Source organism: Spermophilus citellus (assembly GCF_964194105.1).
Source record: "Spermophilus citellus genome assembly, chromosome: 1".
NCBI lineage: Eukaryota > Metazoa > Chordata > Mammalia > Rodentia > Sciuridae > Spermophilus > Spermophilus citellus.
This window is the reverse complement of record NC_138182.1, coordinates 86,767,932-86,790,318: the sequence shown is the minus strand read 5'-3', so window position 1 is coordinate 86,790,318 and position 22,387 is coordinate 86,767,932. Positions and strand designations below refer to the sequence as shown.

Here is a 22,387-nt window from a genome sequence, read left to right as displayed (position 1 = left end):
TATGGATTTCCAGTTTTCCCAGCACCATTTGTTGAAGAGGCTATCTCTTCTCCAATGCATGTTCTTGGCACCTTTGTCTAATATAAGATATTTGTAGTTTTGTGGGTTATTCTCTGTGTCCTCTATTATGTACCATTGGTTTATCAAGTCTGTTTTGGTGCCAATACCATGCTGTTTTTGTTACTATTACTCTGTAGTATAGTTTAAGGTCTGGTATAGTGATGCCACCTGCTTCACTCTTCCTGCTAAGGATTGTTTTAACTATTCTGAGTCTCTTATTTTTTCCAGATGAATTTCATGATTGCTTTTTTTATTTATATGAGGAATGCCATTGGGATTTTGATAGGAATTACATTAAATCTGTATAGTGCTTTTGGAAGTATAGTCATTTTGATAATATTAATTTGTCCTATACAAGAGCAAGGTAGATCTTTCCATCTTCTAAGGTCTTCTTTGATTTCTTTAGGGTTCTGTAATTTTCTTTATATAGATCTTTCAACTCTTTCATTAAGTTGATTCCCAAGTATTTTAATTTTTTTTTTGAGGCTATTGAGAATGGGGTAGTTTTCTTCATTTCCCTTTCTGAGGATTTGTCACTGGTATACAGAAATGCCTTTGATTTATGGGTGTTAATTTATATATCCTGCTACTTTGCTGAATTCATTTTCTAGTTCTAGGAGTTTTCTGATGGAACTTTTAGGGTCTTCCAAGTATAGAATCATAGCTGATGGGTGAAATATTCTATATATGTCTGTTAGAACAGACAGTTCACAGAAGAAGAAATACAATTGATCAACAAATATATGAAAAAGTGTTCAACATCTCTAGTAATTAGACAGATGCAAATCAAATCTACTCTAAGATTTCATCTCATTCCAGTCAGAATGGCAATCATCAAGAATACAGGCAACAATAAATGTTGGCAAGGATGTGGGGGAAAAGGTACACTCATACATTGCTGATGGGAATGCAAATTGGTGCAACCGCTATGGAAAGTAGTATGGAGATTCCTCAGAAAACTTGGAATGGAACCACCATTTGACCCAGCTCTCCCACTCCTCTATATATACCCAGTCAGCATACTACAGTGATGCGGCCACAACAGTGTTTACAGCAGCTAAATTCACAATAGCTAAGCTATAGAACCAACCTAGGTTTCCCTCAATAGATGAATGGTATATACGTATATGTACACAATAACAAGAAAAAGAATGACATCCCAATAGAACTAAATACAACAACAAGCAGTTCATGGAAAGAAAAAAAAGGAATTGATTTATAATTACACAAATATGATTGCTCTCAAAGCAAAAACTGCAATAGGCTATCATTTTTGGATGAAGAAGTGTGATAAGATCACTGCCCATGGGACTCAGGGAAATTGATGTTCTTATTACTAAATTTGTGTACTCTTTGGGGGAATATTTGGTAATGTCTTTCAAAATTCATGCTACCATCTGATATAGCTAAAATTAAGCTCCTAGAAATTTATCCTACAGATATACTTACTTCTGGGAACATACGAATAGTCTTTGTAGTATTGTTCATAATGTCAAAGGACCAAAAATAACAGTAATGTCCACTAATAGGAGACTAGCTAAATTAATAATGGCAAGTTACTCATACAAGCAACCCTAAAAGGATGATGTAAATATTTATGGTCTGATTTGAAATCAGCAAGGCTTGCTATATAGTGGGAAAAAATGAGATATTGATAAGCATTTCCTACTTATCAAAAAAAGTAGGGAGGGAGGTAACATACATTTGTAATAAAGTTTATATTTCTAGAAATATATGTAAGCAACTGCTACAATAGTTTCTTCTTGGAAAGGACATTAGAGTGAGAGAATCTTAAAATTCATAGGATACTGACTTATAACATTTGATAAAGTGATTTATTTGTTTTAATTAGAAATAAGTGATTTAATGCACAAGAGTATTCTTACCGTATAAATAAAATTTCCAAGAAATAAATAGTCTGTGGTGTAACCATGTCGCAATATCATATCTGAAAAGTGAAAAAAATCATGTTTTAATCTTTATAGAGTCTGTGATATAGATTTTGAATTTATTTTTACCAAAGAAACCCATAGTGGACCCCAAAATATTCATTGATTATTGGTCATATTTCTAAATTGCTTTAAATGACAAAAATTTTGCATCTATTATCTGTGACAATTGTGACTTTTTCTTACTTTTTAGTCTCTCCAAGGATATATCAAGCAACAGATGAAAAAACAAAGCATAAGGAGTATGTGAATGTTGTTGTAAACTTAGCTTTATTTGCATTAAACCATTTGACAGAACCCATAAATTAAAAGTACAAATATCCCATAAATGATGCTAGGTTATGAGAAATTGTAATAATTTTGTCATCATATTTTTAATACTATTTCCTTTTCTAAAATAACAAACAATAGACAATTTGAAATAATGATAGAATTTCCTAATTCTTTTCAATTATTGCTATATCTACTATAAAACTTTATGAAAGCCCCAGACTATCTCAACATTAGGATACTCTCTTCAGATCTTCTTGACATGTTTTAAAATTCTCTAATACATATTGGTGGTTTTTGGTTCATTACATTTGATATGTAAATTTTCAAGTGCCAACTCCTGACCTTTATACCAATTCAGATAGTATACTTATGTACTTAGGCTCATTTATTGTTGTTGTTGTTTTATGTTTGTTTGTTTCTGAGTTATAATCCACTAAAACTACAGGCAATGAAACATTTAGGGAATCCAAATGAAGAAAAGTGGATAAATATGTGGGCCTAATTACAACCACCAGGAGAATGACAACCATGATTCTAGAGTGTGCACTGACCTACACTTTGTGAGCTTATTGGGAGTGGGATGATAGCATAGATGAGAACAATATAACTGAATAGAAAAGAGAAGATAGCTGCTTCACAGGAACATAATATTGGATTATATTGTTTGGATATGTACTCATAAAGGAATGGAGAAATTACAAGCTACATTGGGAGGGAAGAAAAACTTCCAGTATTCCAACATTCTGGTGTGAAGCAGAAATTACTTTCCTTCTGAATATTACACAAAATTAATAATGAAAACTGCCACAAAGTCAATGTCAGGGAAATAAGGAGACAAAAAAAAAAAAAAATCCATAGACTCAGAAAACTAACAAAGGCTTCCAAGGAACTGAAGCCGGCACAGAAGCTGAGCTTGCTACTTGTAGTAAGAGCTCCCTGATGTGAATACCAACTTGGCCTAGAGCATCAGATCCCAAAAAACATCTGCAGAAATACACTTTTCTTCTCTCTGGAACAGAAACTTTAATCCCATGAAGAATTAAAAAAAAAAAAAGAAACAGACACAGTACCCATAAAATGACTATTTTATGAGTTTTGGTCATTCTTTATTATGCTATATATTTGTCCCTGATTATGAAATATGTTTTTAAATGAATTGAATCAAATGAGTGGAAAAAGGACAGCAAAATTTATCACAGATGAAGAAAGCTCACTAGGGATTTTTACATAAGACCCAGTTTACCCAGCCAAAAACCTAATGACTAATCAGAACAAATAGACTTGTGTGCATTTGAAAGATTTAATATATCAAAATATATTTATATACATCTACTATGTTGAAGAAATAAGACTATAAAAGCAAAAACAAATGTGGTGTTAAAATTATTAGCTGTAATTATCACATGCCCATATGATAAGGAAATGACACCTGAATACATGAAGGTACTGGTGAAATAAATGGAAAACATCAAGTTTGCAGATGGTCTCATCAAGTCAACAAAAGACATTCAAAGCAAACAGAAAGTATTCAAACTGGAAGCATACTTAAGAGCATGAAGGTATGTCATATGCAAGATAATGAGGTGCTGGAGGAACAGAAAGAGAGAAGGAAGAAAAAATATAATAATTTTATCATTATTCATATGAGGAAATGATTTCCCTAAAGAAATAGAGTGATGCTCATACAAACTTATAATAACAAATTGACTATAAGAACAAAAATTCAAACCTTTCTTAGTATCAGAAATCTATACAAATAAGCAAAGAAACCCAAAGAAATGATTAAAGATTAGAAAAATAAATTTAGGAAGGAAATGCAAAGTCAAATGAACATCTCAACAAAATTCTATTTTTTTAAAAAAATGAATTTTAGATTGAATCTTAAATTAGATTTTATGCTGCAAGAAATGCACCTTAAAAAGTAACTCATATAGTTGAAAAATGAAGGATGATCAAAGATGAGACATAATAGTAACTGTAACCTAGAGGAAATTGACACTAAGTAGACTTAACAAGACAAGGAAGGGTACCTTGTAAAGCCAAACATAAAAATTTCAATGAATATGAAATAGGCTATCGGCATGACAAATAATATTTTAAAACATAAAGGGAGAAACAAATAATGATAGTAGTAGATTTTTACTCACCTTTCTCAGTTCATAATACATAAAGTGACAACAAATAAATGAAGAGGCAACAATATTTCTGGCTATAATCTATTAGAAAATCGGATTAAATATAAAATGACTACCTTCAGACATTAGGTAAGAGACCAAACAGAAACTTTGATTCCTGAAGAAAGGGTAAAACATTAGATGAGCCCTGTCCCTACTCACACCTCGAGGCAGTTTCTAAACTACTGGCAGGGGAAGAGATTCAACATCGTTTGCTGAATTAATGAGACACTGAGAGGACCAAGTTGTTCAAATTTGCAGAACAGAACATGGGAATTATGGAAAGAATTATCTTCAGAAATTCATATGGGGTCCTCATAAGTCCTTGATTGAATGCTAACCTGCAATGTGAACCCATAAATTCCACAAGGCAGTAAAGAACAACTTCCATGGAAAAACAAATTACTACATAAGGGCAAGTTTAAAAAAATTTCAGATTTAGTATAGGAATTGCTCAAATTCCTATAGGCCAAAGTGAAAAGAACTTTTCTGATGAGCATTCAGCAGAGACCCCAGAGGGAACATATAACTTTAGTAAAAATTAAATTCATTTTAAAGGATTATTAGACTGAACTTCAAAAATATAAAAATAAGTGTCAAAAGAGTAAAAATTGAATCACAATAACTAAATTATTGTGCTGAAACAAAGTCCAAGTATTTAAAAATATACAAATGAACTATTCAGCAACATAACATTTATAATGTTCAACATCCATCATAAAATTACGATGTGGATAAATGGGGGGAAATGATGAATAACCAGAAGAAAACTGGTACTAGAAACAATTAAAAAATAACAGAAATGTTGGAAATAGCAGGGAAGTCTGTAGCTATTATAAATATTTTAAATATTCTCAAGGATTTGTAGGAAAATATGAACATGATAAAGAAAGAAATTAAAGAAATGAACAAAATAAAATTTCTAGAGATGAAAATATGAACACTGATAAATCAGTAACACCCAACTAAATAAAATATTAGTACACTTAAAAGCATAGAAAAAGAAACTAAAAATGAACAAAAAGAGAACAAAAATATTATAAATGGATGTATGTGTAGTTAGAGTCATGGAAGAAGAGGAAAGAGAGGGAGACAAAAGAAATGGTAAGGAAAATTTTTACAATTTGTTGAACACTATAAAACAATAGATGCAAAAACTTTGAGCAGGAAAATAGATAAACATAACTTAAACTTTATCATGTCATATCAACACCAAATTGCCGTGAATCAGTGATAAAGAAAAGAAGTCTTAGGATCACATAGACAACACACTACATAAAGAAGAATTATCATAGGCTTTTCAACAAAATAATGCAAACCAGAAGTCAATGGTCTTTCAAGAAGTTGAAAAAAAGGAACTATCAACATAAAATTACTTTTTCAAAAGGAAAGTAAAATAGAGACTTTTTGATTAAATAAAATCTTAAAGAAAATTCATTTGTTTTAAATTTCAAAAGAATAAATTTGCTTTAAAGCAAAGTTATTGTGCTAAAACTTTCTAGAAGAAAGCTAGAAAATGAAATATTTAATTTTCCAACTTTAACAACTAATTTTTCAGAAGCAAAGAAGTAGACATTTCCCAACTTAAGAAGCAAGTATTATGCTAATTTGAAATCCAGATAAATTTTGAGTTTCTTTATATATTCCAGAGATTAATGTTCTATGTGAGGTGCTGATGGCAAAGCTTTTCTCCCATTATGTAGGATCTCTCTTCACATGCTTGATTGTTTCCTTTGCTATGAAGAAGTTTTTTAGTTTGATACCATCCTATTTATTGATTGTTGATTTTACTTCTTGTGCTTTAGGAGTCTTGTTGAGACTATCAGGCTAAGTGAAATGAGCCAATTCCAAAAAACCAAAAGCTGAATGTTCTTTTTGATATGCAGATGCCAATACATAATGCAGAAAGGGAATAGAAGTTCTGTAGATTAGACAAAGAGGAATGAAGGGAAGAGAAGGGAATGGGAATAGGAAAGACAGTAGAATGAACTAGACATAATTTTCCTATGTTCACATATGAATACACGACCAATGTAACTCCACATCATGTACAACGATGAGAACAGGATCCTACTAGAATTAAGTTATATTTCATGTATGTACAGTATGTCAAAAAACACTCTACTGTAATGTATGTCTAAAAAGAACAAATTTAAAAAATGTAAAAAACAAAAATACAGATAAAGAATATTATAAGAAAGACCAATCAATACCCATATCATGAACATAGAGGCAAAAATCCTTAGCAAATCAAATTTAGCAACATATAAAAAAGATAATACATGATAAACAAGGGATTATTCAAGGATATGATGCTAGATTATATTTTAAAGTCCATGAATCCAATTCATCATAGTAGCAAAATAAAAAAGAAAAATGTTATCACCTTAATAGATGGATAAGAAAAAACATAAACCAAATCCAAAATCTGCTCATTAAAGCACTTGCCTGGCACGTGTGAGGCACTGGGTTCAATACTCAGCACCACATAAAAATAAAATAAAGACATTGTGTCCATCTACAAATATAAACAAACAATAAATAAATATCTTCAGCCAACTAGAACTGAAGAGAACTTTCTTATTGTAATAATGGGCTCCATGAAAAAAAGCTAATATATTAAATAATGGTAGAAAGATGTATTCTTTCCTCATAAGATTAGGAAGAATGTGAAAATGTCCAAATTTACTACTTCTGTTTAACATTGTCCTGGAGATCCCAGCCTGTGCCTTAACGAAGGGGAAATCAATAAAAGGCATATGTAATGAAAAGGGAAGAATTTGTCATAGATAAATTTATACCTGGTCCCTGAGATTATGTATGACACATTCAGGCAAAATTGATAAAGTAGGGACATGGAAACCTTGGTTGTCACTTCAATGATGAGTGAAATTTTGTGCTTATGTAGTTTGCTTGTCCATTACATACAAAATACTTTAAACTAAATTTAAACATGTATGAAATCTTCCAGTACCAAAACATTGTACCAGATAATTTGGGCAGCCACATAATTCATTCTCATAAATATCAAAGCAAATTTGCACACAGTTAATTTCAGTTGGTACCCACCTCATACATACCACCCAGTAAGTACAAATAATAATTATTTATTCCTTACAGAGAATCTGAGGATGTTGTCTATGTGTGTATATGTGTTGTGGGACATTTTAAATGTTAGAAGACTAAAAATTTTAGGAGGAAAAACCAAAAATTAGTATTCTAAAAATTAGTTTATCATATGCATTACATTTAACAACATAAACTCTGTAAACTACTACATTGATAAAATCATGGTATTTCTAATTCCAGATTTGGGTTTATTATTGTACTACACTTCTTTCTTATATTTGAAGATAATCTATGATTTTTGAATAGATTCTATCTATGTTTTAACCACTATACTGAACCTTCTTTTCTAGATATATTACAAAGTTGAGACTTGAGAAGTCTTTTTAAAACAGCATTATTGAGATATAATTCATATGCCATACAATTTGTACATTTAAATGTATTATTCAATGGCTTATCTGTATAATTAAATGTATTATTTAATTGCCATTATCAATTTTAGAATACTTTCCATTACCCCCCAAAGAAACTCTGGGCCACCTAGCCCATCCATTCCCCAGCCCTAGGCAACCACTAATTTCTGTTCTGCTGATATTGATTCTACTCTTCTGGACATTTCTAATAAATAGAATTACATGTGTTCCTTCATGCCTGCTTTTTCTTCACTTGGAATGATGTTTTCAGGGCACATCACTGTTGCATTGCAGCATGATCTAGTTCATTTATTTTCATTAGCAAATAATATTCTATTGTATGAATATAATACATCTTCTGTATCTATTTTTCATTGATAGACATGTTGGGCTGTTATAAATAATGCTGCTTGAACATTAGTTTTTGTGAGGATATACCTTTATTTTCTTTTGGCCATATTTCTAGGGGGGAATATATGATTTTATGTTTAACTATAAGATTTTATGTTTAATTGTTTAAGAAAATTAAGACTCTTTGCCAAAGTAACTGTGCAAGTTACATTTCTACCATCAGTGTATGAGGATTTAAGTTTCTCCACATCCTTTGTCAACACTTATTGCTGTTATTTTGATTATATCTTCCTAATTTGCAGTGGTGGTATCTCAGGCTTTAATTTGCATTTATTTATTCATTAGTGATGATGAGCATCTTTTTATATCTTTATTAGCTATTTATATATTTTCTTTGGAGAAATATCTATTCATTTCCCTTGCTGATTAAAAAATTTTTTTTCATTTGTAGATGGACACAATGCCTTTATTTTATTTATTTTTATGTGGTGCTAAGGTTAGAACTCAGTGCCTCGAACATACTAGGCAAGCATTCTACCACTGAGCCACAACCCCAGCCCCATCCCTCGTCAATTTTTTAAAAAAAGTGTAGTATTGAGTCTTTTTAGTGTTGAGTTGAAAGTGTTCTTTGCATGTTCTGGATAAAAATTCCTTGTTACATAAATATGCAAATGCTTTGTTCTAGTTGTGAGCTGTATTTCACTTTCTCAATAATAAAGGGTGAGAGTAAAGAAGGGAATCATGAACGAAAATCAAATTCCATGCAAGCATAAGTTTGTATAACTACCATGTGTAAGTATAAAACTCTAATTTAAAAAGATACAATTTTAAACATAAAACCCATAATTAAGAACATTTTACAAATTAATAAAAACTACTCTCAACATTTTTTCAAGAATAGTATACATTGTTAAGTTTTGTCACCATGTTGTACAGCAGCAGATCTCTTGAATTTATTCCTCTTAAAACACCTAAAATTTTCCACCCTTCAAACAACTTCTCCCTAACTCTACCACTATTCACCACTCCTGCCAGATGCTGATAACACCAATCTACACTCTTTTGAATGAATTCAACTTTTTCAGTTCTACATATAAGTCAGATTAAATGGTATTTGTTTTTATGTGCCTGGCTTATTTCACTTGACTGTCCTTCAGGTTTATCCATGTTGCCACAAATGAAAGGATTTCTTTTTTTTTTTTTAAATGACAGAATAACATTCCATTGTGTATATGTACCACATTTTCTTTATTCACTCTTCCATTAATAGACACCTAGGTGGACTCCATAGCTTGACTATTGTAAACAGTGGTACAGTGAACAAGGAAGTGCTGATACAATTGTCACATACTGATTTCTTCTCCTTTGACCACACAGTAGAAGGATCACTGGTGTACGATGTTTTAGTTAGTTTTTCCTTGTTGTGACCAAAATACATGACAAGAACAATTTAGAGGAGGAAATGTTTATTTTGACTCATAATTTTCAGAGGTTCAGACCAGATTGGCCAACTCCATACTTCAGGAACCAAGGTGAGGCAAAACACCATGGCAGGAGGTCATAGTGGAAGAACGCAGCTCAGAACATGGCAATGAGGAAGCAAAGAGCCAGAGCTTCTCTTACCAGAAACAAAAATGCAAAGTCAAAGGCGTGTCCACTGTGGAAGTGATCCACAATTCCATAAGCCACCTCCTGCCTACAGTTACCTCCCAGTTAAGCCATATCAGTGGATTAATCTACTGATTAGGTTACACCTCTCATAATCTAATCATTTTACCTCTGAAAATTCTTGTGTTATCTCATACATGACGTTTTTGGAGAGACCTTGTTTCTAAATCATAACATACTATTACTCTATTTTTTAGGAACATTCATACTCTTTTTCATACTATGGCTGTATTAATTTATACAACAATGTACAAAGTTTCCCTTTTTTTTTCCCAGATTCTCACCAACATTTATTATCTTTGGCCTTTTTTGATAGTCCTTCTACCCTGTGTGAGATGATATTTCACCATGGCTTTAATTTGTATTTATCTGGTAATTAGTGTTGTTGAGAACATTTTCATATACCAGTTGGCCATTTGTACATTTTCTTTTGAGAAATGCCTAGTTAGTTCCTAAAGTCCATCTTTAATCAGATTTATTTTCTTACCATTGAGCTAATTTCCTTATATATTTTGTATATCAACCCCTTGTTACATGTGTAATCATGCAGAAGCTTTTTAGTTTGTTATAATCTAATCTATCCATTTTTTTGCTCTTACTGCTTCTACTTTTGGATTCATAAAAAAAAAAGAAAAAGGAAAAAGTCACCACCCAAGATGAATGCCAGGAAATTTTTCCATTTTCCTTTGTTTTCTTTTAGTAGTTTCACAGTTTTGGAGTCTTATATTTAAGTCTTTGATACATTCTGAGTTAATTTCGTAAATGAATTGTGTAGATTTGAATTTTCACCTGGGTTTACTTGTTTTTAATCTAACAAAATTCCTTTAGTATTTCTTGAAAAGAAAACATTTTAGAAACAAAGGAAATCATGTTTTGTTAATCTTGTAATTTTTTATTTCAACTTCACTTTTGAAAGATTGTTTTACTGGGCTTAAGATTCTTCATTAGTAATTTTTGTTTTCTTTCTCAGCACTTTAGTTTTTCCCTACCTTCTGGCTTCCATTTTTCTGGTAAGAACTTTGCTGTTAAATTTCCTGACTCAAATATTTACTAGAAATTAATAGAAATGGTCTTTCATGTCATCATCTTTTTTTTTTTTTTCAAAATTGTATCATTGTCTTTAGCTCTTAACATTTTTACTACAGTGTGTGTATGTGAATGTTTTTGCATATAATTTACTTGGAGTTCATTGATTTTCTGATGTCTAGTTAATGTTTTCAACTAATTTGGTGACTTTTCAGTTATAATTTTTTTTAAGATTTATTCTGCTCCATTATTTTTCTCCTCTTGTTCTGATCCTCCTATTATATACATTTTTTAAAAATTTACCACATTTTTTGAGGCTCTGTGCAACTTTTTAATTCTATTTTCTCTCTGTTCAGAGTACATATTCTATATTTATATAACCTCAAGTTTACTAATTCTTTGTCCAGCTCAAATATACTGTTGAGTTCTGCTAAAAAAGGGGGGCTCCATTTTGGTATTGTACTTTTCCTTTAGTTCTTTATTGTAATTTTGATTTTCATTCCAATAATCTCTATTTAATGAGCCATTGTCTTCATATCTTTCAGCATGGTTTCTTAAACATATTTATAATGATTGCTTTGAACTCTTTGTTTAATCTGACATCTGGGTCTTCTCAGAGAGTAGCCTCTCTTTCCTACCTGTTTTCCTGTATATGAGTCACATTTTCCTCATTCTTTGAATGCTGATGTTGAAATGGGATGTTTTACATAACATATTATAGCAAAGTTGGATACTGATTCCCTTCCTTCCTTTTTTGGGGGTGGGGGTGGGTGTGGGACAAGGGATTGATCCCTTTTATCATTTGAATCATGACCTAGTTCCTCCCCACCTCAGAGCTAGGAATGTCTAATACTAGATTTAGGTGAGTTGTTTGTTTGTTTGTTTGTTTTTGCTGAATTCTATTTTTGTGTCCTCCAGTTCTTTCTATGGAAATACACATCACATGAAAACATTAATTTCAGCAAGAGTTACAGACTCTGCTGAATATTTGAAATAATGAAGCTATTACCATGCTCCAGCATTTTTGTGGGAAACCAGAAGAGAATGAAGGAGTGGATCAAAGCATTTATACATTGAATCCAAAACACCTAAAAGAAAACAAAGCAAGAAAGTCAAGATGGTAACACTCATCATTATACAAAATTACATATAAGAGGAGGTGAAGGGAAAGGGGGAAAAAAACAAGGGAGAGAAATGAAGTACAGTAGATGGGGTAGAGAGAGAAGATGGGAGGGGAGGGGAGCGGAGGGGGGATAGTAGAGGATAGGAAAGGCAGCAGAATACAACAGACACTAGTATGGCAGTATGTAAAAATGTGGATGTGTAACCAATGTGATTCTGCAATCTGTATACGAGGTAAAAATGGGAGTTCATAATCCACTTGAATCAAATGTATGAAATATGATATGTCAAGAGCTATGTAATGTTTTGAACAACTAATTTAAAAAAAAAGATGGTAGTTTGGTCCAAATCTAAAAATATATGACATTGTGAAGTATATTTGCTCTGTATAATACAGTCATAAAGCTGAAAAATTTTTCTGTAAATTGAAAAAATGTATTATTTATTTATTTATTTTTAAAAGAAATGATTTCAAAATTATAGGAACATTATCTGATATGTTATGTAAAATTATAGAATAATATAAATTAAAATTATAGGATATTATTGAAATCATTTAAGATTTAGGATATCATTATTATTATATTACACATTATTCTATTTAAATCTATTAGATAAAAATATATAAAACTAAAATATATTTGTCAAAAAAATTATGAAAGTTTATTATACCCAATGAAACAAAACCAAAAGTAATTTTCAAAAGAAAAGAATTTTGCTCAATTTTAAAGTTATGAGTTTAAATGTAATTTGAAACTAAACATGATATGCTCTGATCTTTTACATCTATACTCTGACCCTCATCAAAATAATTTTTAACACACCATGTACAAGTTTCTTAAAAGAAATCTCAATAATACTGAATCTCTGGGTTCCATCAAACAAGGGTACACATTAGTTAAATGATAAAAAAATGTATATTGTTCTTCCAATTTTAAATTACCAATTATTTTTATACTTGCCAGGAAAACATTTTCTGGAAGAGATTGGATTATCTTAGGGTTTGGAACTGTGTCATCTGTGTTGCTCCCACTCAGTCACCTCCATCACACATGATATGTAATTGAGTAGGCATGGCTATGTACCAATGAAACTTATAAAACCAGGTAGAGGACTGGATTTGGCCCATAGGTGATGGTCTTAACACACAGATCCAAGAAGCTCAATAAACTCCCATAATTCCGAGAAGCACAAGAAACATGAGGAAATATGATAAAATGCTTATATCCAATAATAAAGAAAAAATTTTTAAAACCAAAAAGAGAAGAAAGACTCATTTTATATAAGGATGAAGGTAACAGCAATTTCACATCAAAACAATGCAAACAAGAAAAAGAAATGAAAAATATTGAAAGAAAACAATCCATCTCAAATTTTAAAGAAATAAAACCATTAGCCAAGTGCTATAGTTTGAATACTGGTAGTGTATCCCAAAGGTCCTTGATCTCAGGGTAGCTTTACTGGGAAGTACTGTGGACTTTTAGGAGGTAGAGTTTGTGGGACGTCTGTAGGTCATTGTAAGGAGCATGCCCTTGAAGGGGGTTGTAGGGCCCTGTATCATTCTCTCTCCTTCTCTCTGCTTCCTGGCTCAAGATGTAAGCACTGTGCTCTGACATGTGCTTCCTGTCGTCGTCATCCAGTTCCTATAGCAGTGCCTAAAGCTTTGGTGTGACTCAATCTTGGACCTGGAACCTTCAGAATCATAAACTAAATAAACATTTCATCTTTATAATTTCCTCAGGTATTATATTATATTATATGATTATAGTAACACAAAGTTAATAGACCAAATAAAAACAACTTCAAACATGAATTGAAGGAAGGATTTTTCATACATACAAAAGCTGAGTTAAGGGGCTGGGGTTATCACTCAGTGGTAGAGCGTTTGCCCAGCATATGTGAGTCACTGGGTTCGATCCTCAGCACCACATGAAAATGAATAAATAAAAGTATTGTGTCCATCTACAACTAAAAATAACTAACAAGCAAAAAGCTGAGTTATTGTCAATAGATTTGCTCTACAAGAAATGTTAAAAGGAAGTCTTCAGACAGAAAGAAAATCATAACAGATAATATGATTCTACACAAAAGACAGAAAATCACTGAAAATGATAATTGCCTGGGTAAGACATTTTTCTATTTAAAATTTTTAAAATAATGATTGTTTAAGCAAGATATGAATAATATCATAAAGAACTTATAAAAATAAGTAAAATTAACATGTATGTGAAGAATACTCCAAAACTTAGGAGGAAAGAGATGAAAATATACTATTTTTTAATAATATATGTGAAGTAGTATATCACTTCAAAGTAAATTATAACCTAACAACAAATATTATACATTCAAATGGAACTTCTAAAATAAGAATGCAAAGATTTATAACAAATAAGTGAACAAAGAAAATAAAATAGGACTCATGAAAATTAATTAATCCAGAAGAAGACAGGAAAAGAAGAATGAAAAAATTATACATAAGACAAAATAGAAAATGGCAAGATGATGGGCTTGAACCTAATCAAATAAAAATGTACATTCGATGTAAATGATCCACCCAGTTAAAAGGCACACATCAGTTTGGATAATAAAGCAAGTTTTCAAGCTCTCTCCAACAAACATTGAAATATAAATAAACAAGTATATAAAAAGTAAAAGAAGTTGAAATAATTATATTACTAGCAACATGGATTTTAGGGCAAAGAATACTATCAGAAATAATAAGTCATTTCATAAAGACAAAGGGGTCTTTCAAGAGAATATGACAACCTCCAACAGGATTATGCCTAACATCAGCTTCAAAATACATAAAACTACTAGAACTTCAAAGGGAAATAGATAAATCTACAATATGGTTGGAGATTTTTATACCTCTCAATAGAACAAGTGGACAGAAAAGTCTGTAAAGACAGAAAAGTTTTGAATGACATTATATACTTTACCTCATCAATTCATTTTTTAAGAGAAGATGAAAGATAAGATTATTTTGAGCCAAAACCAAGTCTTAAATGTTTTGGCTCAAAATAGCCAAACTCTCTCCTTTTTTTAAAGGCTTATACTAGGTTCTAGGTTTTTGGTTTTTTTAGCTTCACTAATTATTGAGATGTACAGTTATGTTTACTCAAAATTGATAAAAGTGTGTGACATTCCTCTTGCAGCCTAGAAGCATCCCCTTTAACACCCCTCCCACTCCCACCTCCCCACACTGAATCTCAACTTCTGTGACCTCAGGAAGTAATCTCTTGGAATCACCAGGTCCTCTTCCATGCTTTCTCTCACTCAGCACGCCTCCTGGAAGTGGTGCAAAGTCTGTGAGACCACACACATGGCACCTTGCTTGTTTTTCACATGACTTTCTTTTTTGTTTCTGTTTTCCATTTCTCATTTACTGTTATTTCTATTGTTTCAAAGTTAGCTCTCTAAACTAGCAGGAAGATGACACCAAATGCAACATTCTTGTGTTTTAAATAATTTTCCCCCTAAAGCATTAGAAAGGGAAGAAGATCAAAGGTATGTTTGGAGTCAGGTTGAGATGGGAAACCTGTAATAAATTTTTCTTTACCTTTGTGTTGAACATTTCCCCTGTCTGAAAAACTGTGTAGAGTTGTGGATACTCCAGGAGGCTCTTTTGACTGCAACATTTCTCAAAGATTCCCAGAGTTAAAGGTGGTAATGAAGTGAAAATCTACATAGATAATAAGGATTTGTTAAAAATAACTTTTAGTCTATAAGTGAGTTTGTCAATATCAACATCTTTGCTTTGACAATATGTTTTATGATTATTAAGATTTCATCTTGGGGGAAGCTGGGTGAATGATACACAGAACTTTCAACTATTGTTGCAACTTTTGATATGTCTTAAATTGCATAAAAAGAAGTTATTTACAAAGGAGCTATTATTATTGAGTCACATAAATTCAAATGTGTATATCAAAAACTATGACATAATTTTTCAGATTGATTCAATGCTTTGATTCAATACATTATAATTATGCACACTGTGCTTTTTGCACACAAAATTTACACACTTTGCCATGTTTATGAGAATAAAATGAATGAATCAAGTATCTAGCTATTTAAATAACAGCCATAATGGCTACAAAAATCTAGTAATAATGTCATCTAACTCTATACATGAGAACTAGCTATTCACTTACCAGGAGTTTGCAAATAGATTGGACTAAACAAAAAATAATTTTACAAGAATTCTTTATCTTAATTGTTATCAGAAATAAGAAGAGGTTTCCCATTCATTTTATCTTTGAATATTTACCATTATTCTAGGAACTATATTAAATTAAATAGAAAGCATTATATTATATGGAAAGTGGGGAAGGAGAGAGAGAAAAGGGAGTAAAGAGGACAAAAAATGAGAGAAGGAAAGAAAAATGTGTTAAAAAATGGAAGTACATGAGCCATATTCACTCTCTGGTTTTTGTTTTTGGTACTAGAGATTGACTCTCCGGGGTTGCTCTACCACTGAGTGACAGGCCTAGTCCTTTTTTATGTTTATTTTGAGACAGGGTCTTGCTAAGTTGCTGAGGCTGGTCTTGAATTTGCAATCTTCCTGCCTTGGCCTCCTGAAGTCCCTGGGATTATAAGCAGGGCCTCTGCACCTAGTTGAACTATGTTTTTTAAATTCTTGTTTTCTGTAATACCTTTCTGGTTTTGGCAGCAAGGTATAGCTACATCATAAGTGAGTTGGGTTGTTTCCTCCTCTTTTCTGGAAAACTTTGGTCTAAATTTGTTAATATTTCTGGAATTATTTTTGTTTAAGTAGGAAGATTTTTAACTAAAACTTCAAAAATTTTCATAGGCATGGATCATTTTGTTCTTCAATGATATTTAGTAGTTTGCATCCTTGAAGGAATTTATCCAGTGGGCTGGGGCTATAGTTCAGTTGGTAGGGTTTTTGCCTTTGATCTCTAGCACCAAAAATAAAAGGGGGGGGGATTTATCCATTTAATCAAGAAATGTGTTAATTTCACCTAATATGTCATAATAATTTGTTAAAATATTTGCTTACTTTGTATTTATTATCTGTAGAGTCTATAGTAAAAACTCTTCTTTCGTATGTGTTACTGTTAATTGGTATCTTTTTTATTTATTTTATTTTTATTTGATTCATTTGGTCAGTTTGTCTAGGGATTTATCAGCCTAATGACCTTTTCTAGCAGTCAGTTTGGTTTTCTGTCTCGTTTGTCTGCCCTACTTTTATTTGACTCAGGCATTTTCTTTGTTACTTATTTTGCTGTGCTTATTTTGGGCTTCATTTCTTCTTCTTTTTTCTAGTTTCTTTAGGATGATTCTTGGTTCACTGATTTTAGGCTCTTATTTTCAATATAAGCTTTTAAAAATGTATATATTCCTCTATGCATTCATTGCTTTAGCAATATCTTGTACAAATTGAAAATCTGTGTGTTCTTTTTTTTTTCTGTTAAATTATCTTCTAATTTCTCCAGTGATTTATTCTGTGATCTATGGTGCATTTAGAAGGGTGTTCTTTAATTTTTTAGATATATGGGTATTTTATAATATATTGCTGCTTTTGATTTCTACTTTAAATCCATTGTGGTCAAAGAACATATTAACTCTTATTGCCCAGTATGTGATTTATTTGGTGAATCTTTCACCAAAGTAATTCACTATGTTAACAGATTCAAAAGGAAGAAGCACACAGTTATTCCACTAGGTGAACAATGTGAAAGAGCTTCCTCAAAAATACTGCAGCTGATATATTTTAATGGTAAAATAATAATGAAAGTGTGCCCTTAAGATCAGAAGCAAAATAAGAGTGTGTGCTATTACCTCTTGGAAAAAAAAATACAGATTCTGCTATTGTGGTTGGGTGTTTTCTATAAATGTCAATTTGGTCAAGTTAATTATAATATTGTTCAAAACCTCTGTGCACTTTCTGAAGTTTTATATATAGTTTATATCAATTTAAAAAAAAGAGTTTTAAATCTCCAACTGTATGTGTGAATTTATTTAATTTGCCATTTAATTATATCAGTTTCTTAATTTCTAATAAGTTGCTAATATGCTACTTTAATAGTGATTACATATTTAGAATTATTTTAATCCTTTATCATTAAGAAATGCACATCTTTGTCATTAGACCATTTCTTGTTCTACAGTCTGCTATTCTATGATTTCTACAGCTACTCTAGTTATTACAGTTTGGATATGAAGTGTCCCCCAGAGACCCATGTGTTTTCCAATGTAAGAGGGAGTGGATTTCCAATGGGAAGTGAGTGGATCATGAGTGCTCTGACCACATCGGTGAGTTAATCCATTCATTCCCCCAGAGACCCATGTGTTTTCCAATGTAAGAGGGAGTGGATTTCCAATGGGAAGTGAGTGGATCATGAGTGCTCTGACCACATCGGTGAGTTAATCCATTCATAGCTGAATGGACTCCTAGGAGGTAGTAGAAATTGTGGAAAGGGACCTGGTTGGAGGGAGTGGGTCCTTGGGGCATGCCCTTGGGGACTACATCCTGACCCTTGCCCCCCCCCCCCCATGAGCTGAGCAGTGGCTCTCCTTTGCTATGTCCTTCTATAATGATGTTCTGCTTAATCTTAGGTCCAAAGTGCTGAAGCCTGCTGACCATGAGCCAATATAAATCTTTCCTCCTTTAAGTTGTTTATTCCAGGCATTTTGGTCATGGACGGACAACTAATGTACCAGCTTTCTTTTATTAGTATGTACATAGTAAAATTTTTTTTTCAATTTTTCCCTTTTGTGTCTTTATGTTTGAAGGTTTCTTGTAGAAATCATATAGTTTTGTATTGATTTTAAATCCAATATGACAGTCTGCTTTTTAATTAGCATGTTTAGGCCACTTGTGATTATAAATATGTTGGATTTTAAATCTTCCTATTTGTTTTGTGTTTGTTGCATTCATTCTTTTACCTCATTTCCTGAATTCTTTTTCATTAATCATTTTTAATTTTTATCTCCATTACAGTCTTATTATCTATACCTTTTATTAGGTATCCATTAAGGTTTACATTATACATGAGGAATATATCACAAAATTCAAATACTATTGTACTTTAACTCCTCACTTGTTCACTTTGCTATACTTGTCATGTATTTTAACTCTATATAATTGATAAGCTCTAAATTATTAGTTGGGTTTTAAACAAACCATTTAATCAATTAAAGAGATTGAGAGTACCAAAATTTCCCACATTTTCCACCATAATCAATATTTTCTGATGCACTTCAATTCTTTGTAGAAATCCAAATTTTTGTATATTTTTCCTCTTGCTTAAATAACTTAATTTAATATTTAAGGCATACAGGGTCTTCTGGTGATGAATTCCCTATTTTCTGAATGTGTATAGATTTTAATTTCACCTTAATTTTCTAAAGACATTTTTGCTGGGTATAGAATTCTAGATTAATATAGATTAATCAGAACTTTAAAGTTATTCTATTGTTTTATGCGTAGTCTATGAGGTTGCTAATGTGAGGTCTGCTTTTATTTTTACATTTGTACTCTGTATGTAGTGTTTGTTTTTTATCTGGCTGCTTTTTATAATATTCTTGTAGTCACTGGTTTTCAGCAATTTGATTGTGAAGAACATACATGTACTTTTTGTTTAGGCTTATTCTTTGTGAAATTTGTTGATATTCTTACATCTCTGTGTTTATAATGTTCACAAAATTATGACATGTTCAATCAATATTTCTTGAAACATTTTTCTGCACCCTCTTTTGAAGCTCTAAATATAAGAAGGTCAAGAGTTCCTGACATTCTTCCTGAGGAGCACAATATGTTTCTGACCACATTTTTTCCATATCTTTTACTCTGTCCTTCCTATTGACATGTCTTCATATTTATTGATCATGTTCTGAGGTTTGTAATCTAATATTAATTTTTCCATATATATTTTTTCATTTTAGATAGAATTACACTATTTGGTTCTTTTCTACATCTTTCTCATTATATTCATGTTTTCCTTTATATCCTTGAACATGTTTATAAAATTTATAGTAATTGTTTTAAGATTTTTGCCTACTAATTCCATTTCTGAATTAGTCTTTATTGATGTATTTTTCACCTAATTATTGAAAGCTGAATATTACAAACATGTTGTTGGGAGCTGAAGTGCTGGTGTTTGTCATCTAAATACTGTGTCTGTGTTCTTTTTTTTCTGGTTGTTGTTGTTTGGTTGTTATTTAAACCAGGAATTAAACCCAGAGGTGCTTAACTACTAAGCATCATCCATAGCTCTTTTTTATTATATATTTATTTTGAGATGTTGTCTCACTAAATTGCTTAGGGCCTCATTAAGTTGCTGAGATTGGCCTTAAACTTGTTATCCTCTAGCCTCAGCCTCCTGAGGCACTGGGATTATAGTTATATGTCACCACCCCCAGCTCTTTTGCCTGTGTTCTGAAATATAGGGGACTGATTATATATTGTAAAATATGTAAGTTTTGTAATTGGAGGTTCAGCATAATTTCTATAATAGGAAGAATTCACCCTTACGATTCAAAGTGGCCTGTATGAGGAATTTACCTAAGATCCTGTGTAAAAGGAGGTCTTCCCATTCTGGCTGATAAGAATACAGATTATTCCCAGCCCTGAATTAGCTCCAAGAACTATTTTGGCCTTTCTGGTAGTTCTTTCCCCAACTTTGCATAGACTTTTTTCAGTGCATGTATGAACCAGTTCTACACTGAAGGGGATCCTCTGCAGTTCTTCAGACACATTCTCTCTTGTCTCTCTCTCTCTCTAGTTTTCTTTTTCTATTTTTAATTGTCAATGGATCTTTTTATTGATTCATTTATATGTGGTGCTGAGGATCCAACCCAGGGTCTTGCACATGCCAGGCAAGCGCTCTACCACTGGGCAACAACCCCAGCCTATCTAGTTTTCTTTTCTGTCATTCGGCCAGGCAAATCTTAGCTACCTTGGCCTGCTGAACTCCAACCTTTGTGTCTTCATTCAGGAGGACCCTTGGACTTTCTTTTCTTTCATTTTGCTTTGGGTTTGTCTTCCTTCACTGTGGCTGGGAAGTAAGACTTCTCCCAGAGACAACACCATCAGTCAGCCTGTTGCCCAAAGTCTGAAAATTTTGTTTTAGACATTTTATCTGATATGCTAATTTTTTGTTTTGTTTTAATTTTTCTCATAATAGTATAGTTCTTGTGATAGTTGGTCATACATGGGTAGAAGTAATACATGGCCTCTAGAAATAGTATGACAATTGATGTAATTATAAAATAAGCAAGCAGAGTCTATCTATCTCTGTCACTGTGGTCTTGAGCTTTGTTTTTATCCTATCTGTAAAGTGAATGTGAACTGGGATGAGACTTAGGAAGTCAATGGATATTCATGTCATCCACTTACTGCTTGCTAAAACCAAATTACATCTATGTTTCCTATTATAAAAATATAAGATTCCATTGATCAGTATCTGAGGCTTGTACATTGATAGTGATTTTTCTAGGAGAGAGGAGAGATTCTGTCACTCTCTTCACCACTATGGAACCTTTAAAGAAGGTTGATTAATATTATCCTCTGTAATCAAGAGTCTAATAAAGACAACTGTGTGTATAGCCTCATTGCTGCTGTACTCTTGCCAAATCCATCTAGCTATTGTATCAATACAAATTAATTATTCACAGAGCTAGACATTTTTATATTATTGGACAGTCAATGTCTTCTGTCCAGTGACATCTGCCTGTGCTGTTTCTGAATTCAAGCTCCTAGAAGACAGAATTTCAGAGGTTATAGCACATAATACACAGTGATTGCTATAATTCCGTACAAGAGAGGAATCATGTTATACTTGCTGGAAACCTAATTTCTAATCCTCAAAGTCTTAAGATGAAATAACAATACAAAAAGAAAAAAGGGAAAAGGTAATGTGGCTACTTTTGACTTCCAAATGATTTAAGTGACTCAAAGGATTCTTTTTTAAATTTTAGAAAATTTGATTATAACAGAAAATATATACTATAAAACAAGATAAAATTTATTATTTAGTACAAACATGTGATATATTTTTCATATCAGTTTTTAAGGGTTTGTTTAAAAGCACATGGAATTATAATATAAACACACACATACACATAAATGCAAATGTAGGTAAACCTAAACTTTATGTATTAATTGGAATGGGTATAGATAAAGTTTAGTAATTTTCACTTGGCTTAAAAGCAGGAAAACTTTGCTTAGGTATAGAGTAAAAAAGTTGCATATGTTTTATGTAATAATAACACATTTGGTACACATTTCACATACTTACTCTAAAATAATCTGCTG

At 31.8% G+C, this 22,387-nt stretch overlaps 1 protein-coding gene across 1 annotated transcript in view; it reads right to left on the bottom strand.

Annotated features, from left to right (window-relative positions):
* Positions 1-22,387, bottom strand: part of LOC308649628 (phospholipid-transporting ATPase IB-like) — a 115,007-nt gene that overhangs the window by 28,678 nt on the left and 63,942 nt on the right. Inside the window, exons 18-20 of the mRNA XM_081295331.1 lie at positions 15,665-15,787; positions 11,993-12,071; positions 1,947-2,008 (exon numbers count right to left, since the gene is read on the bottom strand). Coding sequence (XP_081151457.1) covers positions 1,947-2,008; positions 11,993-12,071; positions 15,665-15,787 — 264 coding nt within the window. The remainder of the gene's footprint in view (positions 1-1,946; positions 2,009-11,992; positions 12,072-15,664; positions 15,788-22,387) is intronic.